Source organism: Rhinatrema bivittatum, chromosome 2 (assembly GCF_901001135.1).
Source record: "Rhinatrema bivittatum chromosome 2, aRhiBiv1.1, whole genome shotgun sequence".
NCBI lineage: Eukaryota > Metazoa > Chordata > Amphibia > Gymnophiona > Rhinatrematidae > Rhinatrema > Rhinatrema bivittatum.
This window is the reverse complement of record NC_042616.1, coordinates 670,503,200-670,524,866: the sequence shown is the minus strand read 5'-3', so window position 1 is coordinate 670,524,866 and position 21,667 is coordinate 670,503,200. Positions and strand designations below refer to the sequence as shown.

Sequence of the window (21,667 nt, the reverse complement as noted above, 5' to 3'; positions counted from 1 at the left end):
GATTAAAAAAACAAACTCAACTTAATTTGATGTATCAATTTAGAATTTTAAACTTTAATCTTGTATAAAGCTTTTATATGTGTTTGAAAACACTGTGGTTGGAAATGGAGTTATATTCTAACTGAACTATTAGAATCTTATCTTGACAATAGTTCATTTGATCTTTTTCTAACCTTAGTTTTATATTCAAATTTATTTATTTTTTACAATGATTGTAGTGTATATTGTAAAAATACATTTTTTGGCACTATTGTATAGTAAAACAGTTTTACCATGATTCCTTCCAAATGTCAATATATATATATATATATATATATATATAAGGGGCTGAATTGACAGAAGTTTGAAACCTGTGAACTGTTGTGCCAGTCAGCTAGCCATTGTCCATTCTTGTACCTTTCATAAGCATTCAAGTTATCTTTAAAAAAAAAAATACTGTATTCACTCAACTCAAGCTTAACAGGGTTTAGATGTGTAAAGAATGGTAGCTCTGTGATTTTAAGAAGGAAAAATGCACGTTTCCAGCAACTAGGAAGCTGACTTTGGTGCTGATATTAAAATACACAGCGAATCATACATTGCCACAGATCCTGCTGTGTTCTCTGAAACTACTGAGCTAGCACTCTTGACTCCTTTTACAAACTCTTTCTTGTAAGCATGAGCTAGGTCGATTATAGTATTTATTTAAAGGTGGTTGATTTACACACACTTATGAAAGCTATATGGTCATTAGCTAGGGTCAGGCCTGGATTTGTCAATGGAAACACTAAGTCTGTGCCTAGGACGGCAAAAATCTGGGTGCAGCAGGCCTGCTGAAGATTTGCTCTCTCCTAGCTGTGCTAAATCTCATTTACCAGCGAACAACCACCTGCTTCTTGTTCCAGCTCTTCTCTCCTCAGTGTAGAGAACTTTTGGCGGGGGAAAAGATTGAATTTCAAACGGACCCCTCTGCAATCTCCCCCGTGTTCTCTACAGAGGTTTGCAGTGGACCAGCAAATACTTCAGTTAGAGTTCTCTTATTAGCTCAAGTGGTCGAGCTGGTTCTGCCAAATCAGCAGGGCGACGGGTTCTATTCCAGGTATTTCCTGATTCCCAAGAAAACCAGAGGCCTTCACCCCATCCTAGATCTAAGAGTGTTGAACTGTTTTCTTGTAAGAGAAAAATTCAAAATGGTCTCTGGGGGGGCTCTAAACCCTCTCCTCAGGACTGGGGATTGGCTTTACTCCCTCAATCTCAAGGACACACATGCTCATATTGCGATCTCTCCCACCATCAAAAATACCCCCGTTTCCTGGTAGGGGATGAACACTGTCAGTATTGGATGCTGCCTGGTGGTAGTGGGGGCTTATCTCAGGAGATGCCAGATACGTGCCTTTCCCTACCTGGACGATTGGCTCATCAAGAGAGACTCCAGGCAGGGAGCGTTGCATTCTCTCCACTCCACCATTTGGATCCTGAAGGGCCTGGGATTTTTAACTACCCAAAATCTCAGCTTCTTCCGTCACTACAGTTGGAGGCCAGGTACCATACAGGCAAGACAAAGGCCTTTTTGCCCCAGGACTGAGCGCTGAACCTCGTGACCCTGGCAGGATCAATCTCTTGCAGCCGTCACATCTCTGTGCACCAGATCTTGCATCTCTTGGGACATATTGTGGCGATGGTGCATGTCACACCTTTTGCTTGACTGCACGTGTGCAGAGCGCAGTGGACATTGTGCTCTCAGTGGTTCCAGGCCACTCAGCACCTTCAAGCTTGCATCTTAATCATCACACCACTTTAACAATCCCTTGTGTGGTGGGAAACCCTGTCCAACCAGAGATCGGGATGCCTTTCCAGGTCTCTCTCTCTCAGGTTCTCACTACAGATGCATCTCACATGGGTTGGGGAGCCCATGTTGTGGACCTCAGCACTCAAGGCCAATGGTCCTTGCAGGAGCAGCATCTCCAGATCAATTTCATGGAGTTCCGGGCAATCCGGTATACCCTATGGACATTTCGGGACCACTTGGCCAACAAGGTAGTTTTGGTTCAAACCGACAATCAAGTGGCAATGTGGTACCTGACAAGCAGGGGGGAATGGGTTCGTTCCTCCTCTACCAAGAGTCAGTACAGATCTGGTCCTGGGCTGTGTCTCAGGGCATTCTCCTCCGAGCCGTATGCTACCATGAGCAGAAAATGTGATGGATATGTTGAGTCAGACCTTCCACACCTACGAATGGTCCCTGAAGGAAGAGGTGGCGAATTGGATCTTTCGTCTTTGGGGAACCCCAGACATCTGTTTGCTTCCCTGGACAACAGGAAAGTGGATCACTTCTGCTCCCTGGTCAGGACGGGTGGTGGGCAGGTTTCGGATGCCTTCTCGCATCATTGGGGCACTGGCCTCCTGTATGCATATCCTCTGCTCCCACTAGTCTTGAGGACTTTCCTGAAACTTCAACAAGACTGAGGCACCATGATCTTGATTGCGCCATACTGGCCATGACAGATCTGGTTCCCGCTTCTGCAGGATCTGCCCTCATGGTCTTCGATCTGGCTGGGGAGCACTCCGGACCTGATCACGCAGGATCAGGGCAGGCTATGCCTCCCCAACCTCCAGGCCTTGTCCCTCATAGTGTGGATGTTGACCGATGACCCTGCAGATCCTGGGCCTTTTGGAGAGTGTGGGTGCCCACCTCGGCACCAGTGATCATCAAATGGTATGGTTTCATATCACAAATAGGATACGGAGAAGTCGCACGAAGACGCAAGTTTTGCAGTTCAAAAACACGGACTTTGTTGCAATGGGGAAGTACCTGGAGGAAGAACTAGAAGGCTGGGAGAAAATGAGAGATGTGGAACAGTGGGCCAAACTAAAAGGAGCAATTACCAAGGCAACTAATCTATATGTTAGGTTTCATTTTTCTCTTGCTTTTCTTTTCTATCTAGTTCTCAAAGGAGGTAGCTGATAAAATAAAAGCTAAAAGAACAGCTTTTAAGAAATATAAAGGTTTCCAAAGGGAGGATCACAAGGAAGAATATGTGGTGGAACTGAGGGAGACGAATAAAGTAATCAAGAAAGCAAAAAGTCAAGCGGAAGAAAGGATTGCCAAAGAGGTGACAAAACATTTTTCAGATTCATCAGAGAGGAGCAAAGTGGTATAGTGAAATTGAAAGGTGAAAAGGATCAATGTGTGGAGAGAGACTAAGAAACCGCAGAAATATTAAATGAATACGTCAGTTCAGTGTTCACTAAAGAGGACTCTGGAGAAGGACCGTCGCTAGTTAACAAGAAACTGGAGGGGAGTGGAGTAGATGAAACTCCGTTTACAGAAGAGAATGTATGAGAAGAGCTAGGAAAACTGAAAGTGGACAAAGCCATGGGGCCTGATGAGGTTCATCCCAGGATACTGAGGGAGCTCAGAGATGTGCTGGCGGGTCCGATGCGTGACCTGTTCAATAGATCCCTAGAAACGGGAGTGGTGCTGAGTGATTGGAGAGGAGCAGCGGTGGTCCCGCTTCACAAGAGCGGGAGCAGAGATAAAGCTGGAAATTACAGGCCTCACCTTTGTGGTGGGAAAAGTAATGGAGTTGCTGCTGAAAGAAAGAATAGTGAACTGTCTACAGTCAGAAGAATTGCTGGATCAGAGGCAGCATGGATTCACCAGGGGAAGGTCCTGTCAGACAAATCTGACTTTTTTTTGATTGGGTGACTAAGGAATTGGAACAAAGAAGAACGCTCGATGTCATCTACTTGGATTTCAGCAAAGCTTTGGATACGGTCCCGCACAGGAGGCTTGTGAATAAAATGGGAAGCTTAGGAGTGGGTGCCAAGGTGGTGGCCTGGATTTCAAACTGGTTGACGGACAGAAGACAATGTGTGATGGTAAATGGAAATTACTCTGAAGAGAGAGCAGTGTTAAGCGGAGTGCTGCAAGGATCGGTGTTGGGACCGGTCCTGTTCAATATCTTTTGTGAGCGACATTGCGGATGGGATAGAAGGTAAGGTTTGTCTTTTTGTGGATGCTACTAAGATATGCAACAGAGTGGACATGCTGGAAGGAGTGGAGAGAATGAGACTGGATTTAAGGAAGCTGGAAGAGTGGTCGAAGATATGGCAGCTGAGATTCAATGCCAAGAACTGCAGAGTCATGCATATGGGGTGTGGAAATCCGAAAGAACTGTATTTGATGGGGGGTGAAGGGCTGATATGCACGGAGCAGATGAGACCTTGGGGTAATAGTGTCTAATGATCTGAAGTCAGTAAAACAATGTGACAAGGCGATAGCTAAAGCCAGAAGAATTCTGGGCTGCATAGAGAGAGGAATATCTAGTAAGAGAAAGGAAGTGATTATCCCCCTTGTACTCCAGGTGAGGCCTCACCTGGAGTACTGTGTTCGGTTCTGGAGACTGTATCTCCAAAGGGACAGAGACAGGATGGAGGCGGTTCAGAGAAGAGTGACCAAGAATGTGGATGGTCTTCACAAAATGACTTATGAGAAGAGATTGAAGAACCTAAATATGTATACCCTGGAGGAGATGATGAGCAGGGGTGATATGATACAGACTTTTAGATACTTGAAAGGTTTTAATGATCCATGGTCAACAAACCTTTTCCGTTGGAAAAACAATCAGTAGAACCTAGGGCTCATGATTTGAAACTCCAGGGATGAAGACTCAGAGCCAATGTCAGGAAGTATTTCTTCATGGAGAAGGGTGGTGGATGCCTGGAATGCCCTTTTGGAGGAAGTGGTGAGGCTAAACTCTGAAGGATTTCAAAAGGGCATGGGATAAACACTGTGGATCCATAAAGGCTAGAGGATGGGAATGAAGAGAAGAGCCATAGGGGTGGCTACTACCTGGTGATTACTACCCTTACTCAATAAGCCTTCACATGGTAATGCAACTCCAACATTGATCTCTGCTTCAACGGCAAGGAGAAATGTGGAAAAGACTATTTGCATTCATACAACAACCAACAAGGACTGAACTACACAGTCTGGGTAAACAAATAAGAGTGGGGGTAGCTTGTTTATTGCTGTGGTTACTACCCTAAACTAATTAAGCCTGATACTTCACTTTGAATGCATATACAGTGTTGCTCTCTGCTTCAACAGCAGGGGGGAAAAGAGGATTTACATTCAGACAACATCCAGCAAGGCATTGATCTGTGCAGACTGGGTAAACAAGCATCAGGGTAACTAGCTTGATGTGGCAATTACTACCCTTAACCATTAAGCCTTACGATTCACCTCTGATGCAACTCCAATATTACTCTTTGCATCAATGGCAGGGGGTGGCAGGAAATTCGAATCAAACAGTTACCAACAAGGGCCCTGAACTTGGTGGTCGATGAAACGGTTAAGTAAGGGGAAATAAGTGTGGGAGCTTGCTGGGCAGACTAGATGGGCCGTTTGGTCTTGTTCTGCCGTCATTTCTATGTTTTTCAAGTCTGGTGGAGTCCAGGAAGTCCTAGATTAGGAAATCTTACAATCTCAAGTGGAAGAGGTTCTCATTTTGGTGTGAGGGAAACTGCTTGGAACCGTTCTCCTGCTCCACCCCGAGGCTTCTGGATTACCTGTTTCACCTGTCCAAGGCTGGCTTAAAAACCACCTCTGTGAGTTCACTTAATGCTATCGGAGCATATCATCAAGGGTGGATGGCTTGTCCATCTCAACCCATCCTCTTGTGGGGTGTTTCATGTGAGGTTTACTTCAGGTTAGGCCCCCAGTGGTATCCTGGGACCTCAGCATGGCATTGACCCATTTCATGAGGGCACCGTTTCAGCCCCTGAGATCTTGCAATCTGAAGTACCTGTCCTGGAAGGTCGTCTTCCTAGTAGTGGTAACCTCAGCACGCAGGGTCAACGAACTTCAGGCTTTGGTATCATACCCACCTTATACAAAATGTTTTCATAAGGTGGTTTTGCGTATGCATCCGAAGTTCCTACTGAAGGTGGTCACGGAGTTCCATCTCAATCAATCTATTATCCTTCCCACCTTTTTCCAAGCCACGCTCTCGCCATGGTGAGTGTGACCTGTACACTCTAGATCTGGGGTGGTGAATTCCAGTCCTCGAGTGCCACAAATAGGCCAGGTTTTCCAGATAACAATGAATATACATGAGAGAGTTTGCATGCATATCTTTCTCATGTATATTCATTGTCGATATCCTGAAAAACTGGCCTGTTTGTGGCCCTTGGACTGGAGTTTGCCACCTGTGCTCTAGATTGTAAAAGGGCCCTGACCTTTTACCTGGACTGGACGGTGACTCACCGCCAGTCCATGGAACTTTTTGTTTCCTTTGACAAGAACAGATTGGGAGTCGCAGTGTCCAAACCGACCCTATCCAACTGTATTTCATTCTGCTACACACAAGCAGGAGTGCAGTTTGAGGGCCATATCAAGGCTCATTCTGTACAAGCCATGTCAGCTTCGGTGGCTTACATGCGTGCGGTACTCATTCACGAAATCTTCAGGGTGGCGACCTGAAGTTCCCTCCACACCTTCGGCTCTCATTGTTTGTTTGGACAAAGATGGGCGACGTGACTAATTACATTTAAGAAGTAATATCTCAGAGATAGTAACTCAATAATATACCTGGACTTGACCAACATTACTCAAATAATGATTTTATTTATGAAATTGTAACCGAACTTTATTGTAGGTATTTCCAGCATTAAAACCGTGCTATTCCATGCGTTCTGCTATTGCACGCTGAGATATTGCCCCTCATTTTCATCAGTCCCGCGCCCTGCGGTTGTGCTATTACATGCATTATGGCCATAACACATTTTGATGAATGACCCTGTGAATTTTTCATTTTCATTCTTTGAACTCTGTCAAGGAGAAGAGCACCAGTTGGATTTACTTATTGAAAAGAAGGGTGATTAAATCTTAGTAGAACATAGGTGTCCTGAAGTAATTTTTTTTTTTTTTTGTTTTAATATTCTGAAAGATTTGTTTTTAGACTGTTCTTGTTTGAAACTAATCTTATATTGTGAATTTATATCTGTTTGCCATTCACTGTTTTTGCTTTTGAGAACACTGAATAATATCAGTACGTTGTGAAAATATTAAAATATTTTGTTGTATTTGAGCAGCTGGACAGAAGTTTGTCAACAGTTTTCTTTACAATGATTTTATTCATGAAGTAATTGCAGCATGCCAAATGTTTTACATGTAATTTTGCAGAAAAGACTGCAGAAAGAATTGTTGGCGCTCCAGAATGATCCTCCTCCAGGAATGACTTTGAATGAAAAGAGTGTTCAAAATTCAATTACACAGTAAGTAAACCGAAGTATGGGTTTCATTTTAATTTTTAAATAGTATGGTTCCTTTAATTTAAACAAAATTCAAGTATGTATTTTGTAGCACATTTGACTGCTGTTAAGTACCATAAAGATTTAGTTTATGGGCAATAACTTAAGTTTTTTATAACCAGTGAGTGTTATAAATGAAGCATCACTGTATTGAGCTTCTGCCTCTTCATGACTCGGGTCCTAATGGGTCGGTCTTTCAGAAGTAGATAAGGTGCAAATTGTATGTATTCTAAAATACATATTCACCCCAATAGGAAAAAATATTTCACCAGTTAAACTTGTTGCCTAAAAATTTAAGTTACTGATTAAAGATTAAGGTCCATTACAGAGCGACGTGGGAAAGGGACAAAGCAGCAGAAAGAAGCTAAAAGGTGTGCACTTCACAATCCAGTGAAGCTTAAAAAGGAGTACAAATCGCAAAAATTAAGATGGTTAATGACAGGATTTACAACTTTGACTGACTCCTTCAGATGTTAGCCTGTCCTAGAAGTGTGGGAGAGTTATTTGCTTATGTGCGAAATGCCGTTTAGTGTGGGCTGCTCGGATATATCAGCATCTTGGGCTGGAAAAGTGGCAATGGATTAGAGAGTAAAGAGCTGTGCTTATCTGATTTAATGTATGATCAGCTCTGACTGTTAATGATTCAAGACATTGTAATCATGCTAGAACATACCCCACAGTCTCTTAGAAATGTGGTGTTCAGTAACCAAAGAATTTGTCAAACTTGATAGTTAAGCTGTATTTAATCTCATGATATCCTATGACACGTGTCAGCAAAATTTGTTTAAATTATTTTAAATTTGCTGTTTGCTACTTGCTTTCTGACAGTGATATTTATCACTTGTAAGGATTTTAAGGGCCCCTACATTGTTTAATAACTAATTTATTATCTGATCATCCTGGGACATGAGGTAAGTTGACTATCTGGTTAACTAGGGAGATAAGCATGGTTTGCTCTAGAGAAGAGCACAGCATTGCTCTTGGAGGTGTCCTTGGTTGTGCTGTCGCCTTAAGCCTGTTATTGGGTGGCAGTATTTCAAGATGGACCAATTAGTGTTGTTGGGTGTGGGGGTGTTAGGACCAGCCCAGTTTGTGTTTGAAGACAAGTCTTTCCAGAACCATGGCAAAAGCCACATTATCTTATCTGCTCATTTTTCATTCCCATACAGCAACTTCATGCCAGCGCTCTTCTCAGACTAGAACCTTCTCTGGATCTTGTTTCCCATTTGGCTTCAGTATACAATTCCATGCTGGAGCTGGATTGGAAGCTGAAGGGCAATGGGGACTTCCAGTCATGTATCAAGAGTGTGCCTTTGACAGCAGGCCTCGGGCTGAGCATGTGAGGGGAAAATAGCTGGCTATTGATTGTGGTTTAAGCACATGCAAGGGGTGATAATGGTCCAATTTCTATGGCGGAGCGCAGGGAGTGGGTGGTTTTTTTTTTTTTTTCATGTTCCCAGTCTGCTCCATATGTAATATTGTAATGATGGTAGATACAGACAAAATGGTCTATCCAGTCTGCCCAGAAAATTGCTCATGGTAATAACTGCTGCTTCATGCTGGTTATTTCCATGACCCCTTTCTTCATTCTCAAAATCTAGCTTTTAGGTATCTGCAGTGTTTATCCTGTGCCCTGTTTAATTAATTTACTGTTTTTATCCTCGCCACGTCTTCTGGGAGGGCATTCCAGTCATCCACCACCCTCTCTGTGAAGAAATATTTCCTGATGTAGGTTCTGAATTGTCCCCCTTGGAGTTTCATTTTGTTACCGCAGTTCTATAATTTCCCTTCCAATAGAAAAGGTTTGAAGTTCATGTATCATTAATATCTTTCAGATATTTGAAGGTCTGTATTCTATCTCTCTTGCATCTCCTCTCCTCCAAGGGATACATATTTAGATCTTTCAGCTTCTTCTCATAAGTCTTTTGATAAAGACCCCCACACCATTTTGGTCACCTTTTATCTGAACTGCTTCCACTGGGTCTCTGTCCTTTTTTCAGGTACAATCTCTAGAACTGAACACAGAACTCCAGGTGAGGCCTCACCAAGTACCTGCACCAGGGGGGTTATCACCCTTTTCTTACTGGTTATTCCTACCTCTATATAGCTCACCATCCTTCTAGATTTAACTATCGCCTTGTCTCATTGCTTTGCTGCCTTTAGATCTCAAGATACCATTACCCCAAGGTCCCTGTGCTTGTCCCTGCACATTAGTCTTTCGCCTCCCCCTTCCCCATATCACATACTGCACCCTAGTTGCATGACTCTGCACTTCTTGGCATTGAATCCCAGCTGCCAAATCTTCGGCCACTTTTTAAGCTTTTTAAATTACTTTTCATTCTCTCTACTCCTGGCTATCCACTCTGTTGCAGATCTATGTATCATCCTCAAAAAGACAAATTTTTACCTATCCTGTCAGCAATGTTGCTGTCGAAGACAATGAACAGAACCAATCTCAAAACTGATTCTTGAGGCACGCCACTTAACACTGTTCTCTTCAGTTTAGGTTCCATTTACCATTATACACCGTCTTCTGTCAGTCAACTCGTTTGTAATCCACTCCATCACCTTGGCTCCCTCCCCCAATCTTCTCATTTTATTCACAAGCAGGACCGTATCAAAAGCTTTGCTGAAATCCAAGTAAATCACATCAAGTACTCTTGATCAGTTCTCTAGTCATTCAGTTAAAAATAAATCCAGTCAGATTTGTCTGACAGGATCTTCTCCTGGTGAATCTATGCTGCCTTAAGTCCAGCAACTCACGGGAGTGTAGATAGTTCACTATCCTTTCCTTCAGTAGAGTCTCCATTAATTTTCCCACCACAGAGGTGAGGCAGATCGGCTTGTTTCCAGCCACCCCTCTGCTACTGCTCTTATAAAGTGGGACACAGCTGCTCTTCTCCAGTCTTGCAGCACCACTTGTGTTTTTCAGGGATGTATTGATCAGGGCTGTCAGAGGAACTGCCAGTGCATCTCTAATCTCCCTTAGTATTCTAGGATGTACCTCATCTGGCCCCATGTTCTTGTCACTATAACTCTTTTCATGCATTCTCTTCTGTAAATTGGGTCCTTCTACAAGGACCTTCTATAATGAACACCAAACTCGAGTATTTGTTTAATATTTCCGCTGTTTCTTCATCTTTCTCTACACATTGCTACTTGTCACCTTTCAACTTACTTACCAGCTTAGGCCTTCTTTCTTTCTCTGTGACAAAAACATTTTTTCAGATATCTCACTTTACCTCTTTGGCAGTCTTTTTTTTTTTTTTTTTTGATTGACTTTTTGCTTTCCTGCTTTCTTTACTCATTTCTTGCAGCTTCACCAGGAAAGTATTCTTTCCTGTGTTCCTTTTTTTTGGCATCCTTTGAATTTCTTGAATGCTTTTTCTTTTGTTTCTCTTTTTTTCAGCCACTTCCTTTGAGAATCAGATTTGGTTTCTTTTTCCTCTTTCTTTGTTTACTTTTCTAACAAATTTGATGCCTTTGTAATAGCTCATTTCCTAGCATGTAGCAGATAGACTCAGGACCAATGGGTATAGTGTACTCCTGATAGCAGTTGGAGACGGATCAGATTTCAATCTGACGTCAGCTCTAGTACATATACCCCTGCAGGAAGTGCAGCTCTCCAGTATTTTCCATCTCCATAGCAGTTAGGGACTCTATGCACGCTAGCACAGCATTAGTAAATTTTACCAAAGAAATCTTACCTCTACGGATGAACCCCACTCTCCTACGGTGACACCCGTTGGGTCCCTCCCCCAGTCGAGATTCCTGAGGTGATTTCCGCGATCCCTTGGAGGTGAGCCTCGGTTCGGCAGGGACCTAGCCCCCGACATCGGGTGAGGCTGAGAGGCAGCGGGTGCAACCTCAAGCGCGGCGGTAAAGGTATTTTCCCTCGCCCCTCGCAGCCGGTGACCGCCCGTAAAGAAACCGGGAAGCGCCGGGACAAGGTAAGGTAGAAATCTATTTAAAAGTCTCTGGTCTCCGAAGCTCGAGGAGTCGCACAGGTCGCCAGCCGGAACCAGTGCTACCAGGTTGATCAGCCCTAGCAGGGCTAGACCCCGGTCAGATCAGAGGGCCCTCCCACGTGGAGACCCTCCGATGTGGTCGCCATATTGTCCACATGGTCGCCGTCACCATTTTGGCCCTGTTCGCCGCCCTGTCCACAGTCTCGATCCGTTCGCACAGAGGCGAGCCATGCGCACAAATATCTTGTGCTCACAATGTCGCATGCACAAGTGCCCTGACTACCAGAAGATAGAAGTAAAAGACCCCAGCGTTCCTCCCCCAGAAGGACCTAGGGCAGAAGTTCACAACGCTTTAGACCCTACAGGAATGCAGTCCCAGATACCTTGCCCTTCTGGAAGGAATCAGTCCTCCCGGAGCAGACACCAAGAGGGGAGCAGGACTGGGGAACAGGCTCCAGCCGTACCTCACATGAGAAGAGACCGGCCCATCCACAGGAAAAAGCCATAGGGGGTTGACTTGCCCTCTTCTACCAAAGATGGGTTGATATAACGTTGGACAAATGGGTCCTAAATATCATTCGAGAGGGGTACTCTCTGGAATTCCGCTGCATCCATAGAGACAAAGTTATAAGATCATCTTGCAACTCCCATTCAAGAGGCTGGCAGTAGAAACCATATTAACAAGACTACTCAGTCTGAAGGCAATAACTCTGGTGCCCACGCCACAGCAAATTACTGGGCGCTATTCCATTTAGTTTATCATTTCCAAGAAGGGGAAGGGTCATTCCGGCCCATCTTGGATCTCAAGAATGTCAACTGTCATCTATGGATGCCACATTTCTGCAAGGAAACCCTGTGCTCTGTTATAATGGCAGTACAACCGGGAAAGTTCCTAACCTCCCTGGACCTTTCCGAAGCCTATCTTCACATCCCAGTTCATCAGGATCACCAGTACTTCCTGCATTTTGTGATACTGGGTCACCATTACCAGTCCCGGGCGCTTCCCTTGGGCTTAACAACCGCCCCCAGGACCTTCACCAAATCATGGTGGTCGTGGAGGCAGCACTGAAGAAGGAAGGGAACCTGGTACATCCTTTCCTGGACGGTGGGCTGATCAGGGCAAAATCTTCGGAGGAGAGCAGACAGGTGACCAGCAGAGTCAAGAGCCTTCTGCAGGAGGTCGGATATGTCGTGAACACAAAACAGAACAGTTTTCCTTCCCCCGAGGAGGAGAAAACTAAAGTAACAATTATGACAATTGATGACCAATGCATGCCTCAAGGTATGGGATTACCTTCAAGCCTGCGGCCTCATGGCATCAACCCCAGAAGTCATTCCGTGAGGAAGTGCCCACACACGACCGCTCCAGCGCTCCCTACTGTCACGATTGAATCCACTGTCTCAGGACTACCCAATTCACCTCCAACTACCAGCAGAAGTTCAGGCTCAACCCCAATGGTGTCTACAGGAAGTCCACCTAAGCAGAGGAGTAAGCCTATCTCCACTGAACCAGATCATGCGAGCCTGTGAGGGTGGGGAACCCACTGTCAGGAACTGATGGTCCAGGGACAAGGGAACAAAGAGGCGGAATGTAACACAATTCGCCTGGAAGCTCGATCAGTCGGGCTAGCATGCCTGCAATTCAACCAACGACTCCAGGGCTAGTCAGTCAGAATAATGTCACAGTGCGACAACAGTGGCTTACATCAGCCACCAGGGAGGAACCAAGAGCTGGCAGGTGTCTATGGAGATAGACCCTCTCTTGGCAAGGCCGGAGATAAACCTACGAGGGATCTCGGCCTCCCAATTCACGGGAAAAGATAATGTCTTAGCAGACTACTCCAGCAGAGAGATCCTAGACCCGGCGGAATGGACGCTGTCTACCACAGCCCTCCAACTGATAGTAAATAGCTGGGGTCTCCCAGCTTTGGATCTACTGGCAACCCGGTTCAATGCCCGGATTCCCAGGTTTCTCAGTCACAGACGAGAACGACAACCCTGGGGCTAGACGCTCTCGTCCAAACCTGGTCTCAGGAAGATCTATTGCACGCTTTCCCATGGCCACCACTGGGCAGAGTCATCTGCAAGAGAGAGCACCACAGGGGACTAGTTTGTTAGTCACCCCTGATTGACCAAGACGACCATGATACGCAGACATGCAAAGACTACTTGCAGGGAACCCTCTGTGCCTATTTCCACACAGGGATCTCATCTGGCAGGGCCCGATCCTCCATGTTGGTCTGTCTCAATTCTCTCTTACAGCCTGACCCTTGAGAAACCCAGCCTGAAGAATTGCAGTTTCACAAGGCTGTGATGGACACTCTGCTTCTAGCGTGCAAGGTCTCTACTTCCCTGTCTTACATACGGATCTGGAGAGTATTCGAAGCCTGGTGTAAGAACCACGGGATTCTCTCGCGGACAGCCAATAATCCATGATCCTGGAGTTCCTGCAGGATGGTATGAAGAAGGGGTTGGCACTCAACTCCCTCAAACTCCAACTTGCCACACTGACCGGCTTCACTGCCGAAGTAGATGGCATCAGACTAGCAACCCATCCAGATGTGTCCCACTCCCGGAAAGGGGTTAAACAACTCTGACCACCCCTAAAGTTGCCGGCACCTCTATGGAATCTCTACCTAGACAGGACTTCCTGCAGACCAACTCGTGGTCTTCCTCCATGCCTCTTAACATTGAAGGTGGCATCCTTGGTGCTTCAGCTCGTTGCTTCTCCGAACCCAGGCACTATCCTGTCGGGAACCGTCCCTAGGCTCACGCCTAGAACCATACAACTGGGCACGGTCTCCTTTGTCTTACCGAAAGTGGTTTTCCAGTTTCACGTGAACCAAGCCATCTCGAGACCATCTTCAGATGAACATACGGGCTCTGAAGACTCCGCCTCCTTCGCCATCTAAATGTCGGCAGACTCCTGGTCAGATACCTGAAAAGATCGGGACCTGTGCGCAAAACTGATCGCCTGTTCATTCTTCACAGTGGGAAGGAAGAAGGGGAAGTGGCATCATAGGTGACCATAGCCCGTTGGAACAACGAAATAATTAATGCAGCATACATAGAGGCAGGAAAACCATTACCTCTACAGGTCAAGGCACATTCTACAAGGGCCCAGCCAAGGCGTTAATTTTCTCTGTAATGAACTAAATTTAATAGATTTTTGGAGGACTCTACACCCAGGGGAACAGGATTTCACTTTTTTTGGGTTTTTTTTTCATCCTCATAGCTCTTATTCAAGGTTGGATTATATCCTGGTGCCCGAGCATTTTTTATCTCACGTCTCAGACGCCACTATCGGACCTATTTCAATTTCTGATCATGCCCCCGTATCTGTTACTTTAAATTTGGGTAGGTCCCTTCCTACAGCTTTTTCTTGGAGAATGCCTCCAGATTTAGACTCTGATGCGTGCTTTCAGGAGTACCTTAGAGGGATGGGATGAATATATTAAATTCAATAATACGCCCGACATTGACCCGCGCTCGCTGGAAAAGCAGTAATGAGGGGGAAAATTATTGTTTACGTTGCCTCACGTAACAAGCAGAGAAACGCAGAAATTCTGCGTCTTACCACAGAGTTAAAGCGAGCGCAGGTCAAATCTGCTTGCGACTCAACTACAGCCAACAAGCAAGAGGCTGACCGGGTACAGAATGCCTTAAACAATGCTTTGCACCAAAGAGCGTCGAAATCCCTAAGATATTTTAAATATCAGTTATTTAAACATGGGAATGTTCCGGGTAGGCTTCTTGTGAACTTAACCAGACCTTGTAAAACCAAGTCTTTTTATTGCGGGGGTTAAGGGTAGTGATGGCATCTATCATACTGATCCACATAATATTGAAGCAAGTTTTGTAAAGTATTACAAGTCACTACATGCATCTAAACCTTTCCCTCGATCGCAGTCGGAAGCTTTTTTTCAACATCTGAATTGGCCAAACCTGCCTGGAAGATACCCTCCATACATAAAATACCCCCATTGTGGACTCTGAAATTTTCGCTATCATACAGAAACTGAAAAAGGGCAAGGCAGCTGGTCCTGATGGGCTAAGTAACGCGTTTTACAAAGCCCTAAAGTTCCCATTATTGTCTAGTCTAACCTCATATTATAATTCTGTCATTCAGAGTAAGAACCTCCCACCAGATGAAAATTGTTCCACTATCATTTTATTGCCAAAACAGGGGAGGGATTTACAAGAGGTGGGATCTTACTGGCCCACTTCTCTAATGTGGACATCAAAATTCTTGCAGCGGTCTTGGCAGCTTGGCTCAGCACTATCTTGCCCACCTTGGTGCACTCAGATCAGACTGGCTTTGTTTCTCGTCGCCAAGGGGTGCAAAATGTGAGAAGGCTCATCACTGCCCTAAATTACTATCCCCAGGAGGAAGCTCTTATTCTAAGTTTAGATGCTGAAAAGGCTTTTGACTCCTTATCCTGGGACTATATGTTTTGGGTGCTTCAGCAATATGGGATAACTGGGGACTTTGTTACGTGGCTACAAGTTCTATACCACAATACTAGTGCTAAAATTCTTCTTAACGGAGGTTTATCGGTCTCCTTCTCTCTACAATGTGGGGTTAGTTAGGCAAGGGTGTCCACTTCCCCCCTACTATTTGTATTAGCCATAGAGCCACTAGCTGAAAAGCTACGACAGGACAAAGGATTTTGGGGAATCAGTTTGAGTGGACATCCCGCAAACTTGCTTTGTTTGCGGATGATATTCTGCTCTTTGTAGGACGACCCCGGCAGAATGTACTCGTAATATTCTCTATTTTTACACAGTTGCGGGATATAGCGGGCCTTCGCATCAATTTTTCCAAGTCAGAAGCATTGGCCCCTACATTCACGGCTTCCGCAGATGTGGCCTGGCTCCTTCCCCTTCAAATGGGCACCTAGGAAACTAAAATATTTAGGCATATGGATCCCCAGAGAGTTGGATAAGCTCTGAGTGTAACATATGTGAAACCCTGGCATCCTTGGGGTGGCAGTTGCAGGCCTGGCAGTCTCTTCCCCTCAATTTTTCAGGGTGTTGTGCTCTAGTTAAAATGATGATTGTTCCCAAATTGCTATACAAGCTACACATGCTTCCCCTTTGGCTCAAGGTTTATGATCTTAATAAATTGCAGAGGAGGTTGATCCAATTTATATGGGCGGAAAAGCATGCACGGATTGCCTATCAAACACTGGTGCACCCGAAGGCTCAGGGAGGGTTGGGCCTGCCCGATTTCCGTGCTTACAATGTTGCTTGTCAGATGCGTTTTATTGGGGAATGGATTCTTGATGAATATACTTACTGTGAAGAAAGGGATGTTAACTCGTATGACTTTGCCCTGGTCTCCTCTCTGTGGTCCAAGCTCCTGCGGCCAAGGTACAATTTCTCAATATTCCCAAATGTTTTTTTTTTTTATCCATGCCACAGGGCCTGGCGGTGGCTCCGCCGTCTGTATCGATTGCCGGGCTTGTTCTCATTGTTTACCCCGCTGGTGGGTAACTGTGATTTTCAGCCTGTTGTTATCACCAGTGGCATCTTCAAGACCTGGGCTCGCTGTGGACTTATGTATGCCTTTCACTACTTTGAAGAAGACGTCCCTCAAGTGTTACAACACACAACTATGGTTGAGAATTACAAGTTGCCCCGTAAGTTTTGGTTTTTTTTTTTCTTTGCCTACCTACAAGCTCGCCACTACTTGCAGGCTTTTCGCTGGCAACCAGAGGAGTTTGCACGCGAAACTGCTTTTGCTAAAACACTGTTCGAATGTGCGCTCTTACATAATTCTATACAAGGCTGGAGTAGACTGATTTCAAATATGCCGTTGACTCCTCATCTTGATCTTTTGGCCCACTACTGGACGCCGTTTTGTGCAAAGGATGTTACAGTTCCCTTCATTACTTCCTGCTTCACTTCTCTACATAAACGACTGAAGGACTGCGGGTTGCGAGACCTGCAATTTCGGATTATCCATCATACTATTTGTGACAATGTGCGCCGTTTTCGAATGGGTCATCTCTCCTCTCCACTATTTATCAAATGTTCCACAACAGAAGGTACCATGTTGCAACGGGTGATTCTCTGTTCTTCCCTGGAGACTTTCTGGAAACATACTGGTGTGCATCAAATGTATTCAGACACCTTTACGATTGTCTGCTCTGCTCCTATTGGCAGGACCGCAGGCGCTCTTTGTGAAATGTATGGGGGCACAGGATCGCTTTGGCAGGACTGCTTTTCTACTAGCTTGCCGAACAATACTTGCTGAGTGGATTGAGCCTGCGAGTACACCCTCACTTGTGGCCTGGCACCATCGCATGATGGACATGATTTTGCTGGAACGCATGGATTTTCCCAAGTCTCCTCAGCCCAGGGATAAGCGATATGCAGATTGCTGGGCTTGCTATTACTCTCATCTCTCCTTGGATTTACAGACTCAATTGCTTACAGCAGGATATATTGATACTTGGTACATCAGTTCTCCCGGGCGAGTAACTCCTGAGTAGACTTTGCTGCCAAATTCTCTTGCTCAGGGTTTTCTTTACTTAAATGCTTTTGGGGCTCTTGGGGGGGGGGGGGGGAGTGTGAATGTGGTTGCCTGAAGGGGGTGTATGAGGTGTGCTTGGTTTGTCCAGTTTGAATGTGATGGGAGTGGTGGAGGTTCTGTTTGCTTACTGGGGTGGATATTGTTACTAAAAAGGAGGCCAGCACAACTACTGTACTGTTTGTTCTCTTGTTGCTATTGTTTTTTGAATATGTTGTATTTATTTAAATTCTTTTAATATACAGATGCTCAAGACCAGGTCTTATCGTACCAGTTTACAATAAACTAGGGGGTAAACTGTAGTGCTAGTGGAAATGCTTGTCTTTGTAATAAAAATGATTTTGCAAAAAAAAAAAAAAAGAGAGATCGCGTTTAAATGCGCTGATGCTCTTCCTCCTTCCTGCCTTTGCGGCCCCGGAAGTAAAAACGTTGCCGGAGCCGCATGGTCAGGAAAGAGGAGGAGCATCAGCGCGTGCAGAAGAGGAGCAGCGCTTACGGGCCACCATGAATCCCAAGTCGCAGCGGCCCGAGAAGATCAGGGCCGCTGCAGAACCCATCCTGCGGCGACCCGCGAAGAGAAGGCCCAGAGGTGAGAGAGGCTGAGGGTCGTTGAGAGATTGTTGTGAGAGTGAGGACCTGAATGTTTTCAGAGACGGCGTGTGTGTGTGTGTGTGTGTGTGTGAGAGACAGCATGTGACAGTGAGAGCCTGTGCTTGAGCAAGACAGCATGTGGGAGTGAGAGTCTGTGTGTGTGAATCAGACAGTATGTGACAGTGAGAGCCTGTGCTTGAGCAAGACAGCATGTGGGAGTGAGAGTCTGTGTGTGTGAATCAGACAGTATGTGACAGTGAGAGCCTGTGTGTGAGAGAGAGAAATGCATGTGAGAATGAGAACCTGACTGTGTGTGTGAGGGAAGAAGATAGAGAGAAAAACAGAAAAAAAGACAATATAAAAGGAACTGGCAAAAAAAAATAAAGGGAAGGTGGGGGAAAAAAAGCCTGTGACCAACCAATTAGAAAACTAATATCAGACAGCAAAGGTAAAAAAATAAATAAATTACTTTTTAGTGATTGGCACATGTAATCTTTGGGAATGTGCAAGAATAGTACTTTCTCTATGCGGATCTCACAATGTACGAGATCAGCATGGAGAAAGTGGAAGCCCACGGGGCCTGCACAGAGGAGGCGGCAGAATAGGCTTCAGTGTCAGTAGCAGCAATCGGCACCTCCCCAATAGCCATGTGGCAGCAGTGACAGTGGCAGCAGAGGAATGAGAGAGGTTCAGAGGTAGCTAGCAAAAGAGATGGGGGTCTGCCTTTAGTGTGTGTATGAATGGGACTCTGCCTGGGGGTGTATGTGTGTGTGAATGCATGGGTGCCTGCCTGTGGGTCAGCGTGTGTGTGAGAGTGACTGGGAGCTTGCCTGGGTGTGTGTGTATGTGAGGGAGCCAGTGAGTGTGAGAGCATGAGTGTGTATGAGAAAATCCAAGGGAGTAAGAGTTTGTGTGTGTGTGTGGAGGGGGAGAGAGTGTCTTAGAGACTGAGAGTGTGTCAGTGTCAGTGAGAGCGAGAGGTTATGGTGGATATAAGAGCATGAATGTGTATGTATGTGACAGTGTATGTGTGAGAGAGAATGGACATGTGAGTATGTGAGAGAGAGAACATAAGAAATTGCCATGCTGGGTCAGACCAAGGGTCCATCAAGCCCAGCATCCTGTTTCCAACAGAGGCCAAAACCAGGCCACAAGAACCTGGCAATTACCCAAACACTAAGAAGATCCCATGCTACTGATGCAATTAATAGCAGTGGCTATTCCCTAAGTAAAATTGATTAATAGCCATTAATGGACTTATCCAAACCTTTTTTGAACCCAGCTACACTAACTGCACTAACCACATCAGGATAACCTCCTAATCCTCGACAATATCAGGGTGACTGGAAATCAAGAGCTCCCACAGAAGGGGACAGCAGGGGCTTCTTAAAATCCTTATTAGTTTTAATTGAAGATTTAGCCAATGACATTCAGCAACAAAGAAGTCACTAAGCAGGTAAGGTAAAGAATTATTTGTTTTTGCTTTATTAAATACAGTACATATATTAAAATTATAACTTTTTGTTATTAATTAGCTACAAATATCACAAAATTATGGATTTTTCTAGAAGTCACACCACCTGAGTTATGCTCGGTTTTTTTAATGAATTTTGACACACTGAGCTCAAAAAGTTGGCCATCACTGACTTAAGGTATGTGTCCCGGCACTAATATGTTATTTTGCTCTGTGTTACAGTCCTCAGTTATCACTGATGTATAATTTTCTGTTTGTTTTTAGTGGTTGAAATTATACACTGTGTTCAGTCCCTCCTGACGCAGCTCTGAGCGAAACACGGTCCGTGTCGGGGGACCTGGTTGAAAACTATGGTATATCGCATTGAGCTTTTGGAGTAGCTGCTTATGAAAAAATAAAAGCAAGGAAGTCAATTTCCTATTTTGCAACACTACAAATCTTTGGACTGTATGATTCTTTCTGCTCACTTTCTTTGTGTGTGGATAATTGGAGAGCAGCATTCCTCCTATTTGCATGTTGGATTAACTTAAAATATTGAAATAATCATACTACTGGAAAAGCTTGGGTAAAAAGTGTAGCAACGGTAATGAAGACACCTCACACGGGATTCAGGGTGAAGCGTGCTCTCCCAGGCTTTTGGGAAGGCTGCTCTTTTATTATAAAATGATCACATAGCATTTCATATGATACATACGTCACATATTTTCCTGCTACAATGTTTTCCACCATCAGTGTTTATGCTGACCTTTTACTACGTGGGTGCAAGTGGGCAGTAGGTGCAAGCGGTCAGTCCAGGCAGGGAGGGGGGAGGTCATTAGCTGGTCATTTGTTCTAAACTATCTAGGTGTGAAAAGCAAATAGGTCATGAGCTATTCTGGGGCTGCAGAAAAGCTTGCACGATGTTTCCTGCTGACTTCCTGTTAGCTGGGGGCAGGAAGTATGTTTACTTGCTAAAACTTGCTGCGGTCGGCACAAAACGTTTTCTTTATACTAAGAGTAGGTGTTAAGGAAAAACCAGTTTAGAGATGGCAATGGAGTTTCCCCTTTCCATGACGTGGTTTTCCAGCGAGCCTGGAAAGCAGAACTCCTATCCCACAAAAAAGCCAGGTTTTAATTCCTTTTTTAAAGGCTTTGTCAGATTCCATCCTTAGCTGTGAGGGTAAGGTATTCCAAATGTTCGGTCCTGCAATTGACAATGCTCTTTCACGTACTGTGTTCAGGTGAGCTGCTTTTAAAGAAGATATTTGTAGAAGACCGGTGTTGGCTGATTGTGGTGTTCGAGATGGTGTTTGAAAATGTAAGGCTGCGTTAAGCCACTCGACCTTCTCATTGTACAGTGCTTTATGAATTAGAGAGAGTGCCTTGGGCTAAAGTCGGTAACTAATAGGGAGACAATGTAGGTCTTTCAATATAGGTGTAATGTGAGCAGATCTTTTAGAGTTAGTTAATAGTCACGCTGCGGAGTTCTGCGGAAGTTGTAGCGGTCTTGTCGTAGTGGTGGGAAGGCCCAAGAGAAGAGTATTACAAAAGGCCAGTTTAGTTAAAACAAGGGCTTGTAAAACTGTTCTAAAATCAACTGGATATAAAAGTGGCTTAAGTCTCTTTAAGATATTCAATTTAAAATACCCATCTTTGATCACACTGTTCCATTTTTTGAGATTCATTTCACAATCAAAAATGACTCCTAAATCTGACATCCAAATTAATAGGGTAGTTCTTAGCAGCTGCCAGGACTTCATGTTCCCTTGTATGGGCCCTCTTCACTGTTAAGGTTCCTTGTAATTCTGGAATATTCAATGCTTC

General features: G+C 44.8%; 1 protein-coding gene across 1 annotated transcript in view; it reads left to right on the top strand.

Annotated features, from left to right (window-relative positions):
- The window catches only part of UBE2W (ubiquitin conjugating enzyme E2 W), an 86,429-nt gene that overhangs the window by 6,780 nt on the left and 57,982 nt on the right, over window positions 1–21,667 (top strand). The window contains exon 2 of the mRNA XM_029591489.1: window positions 7,169–7,260. Coding sequence (XP_029447349.1) covers window positions 7,169–7,260 — 92 coding nt within the window. The remainder of the gene's footprint in view (window positions 1–7,168; window positions 7,261–21,667) is intronic.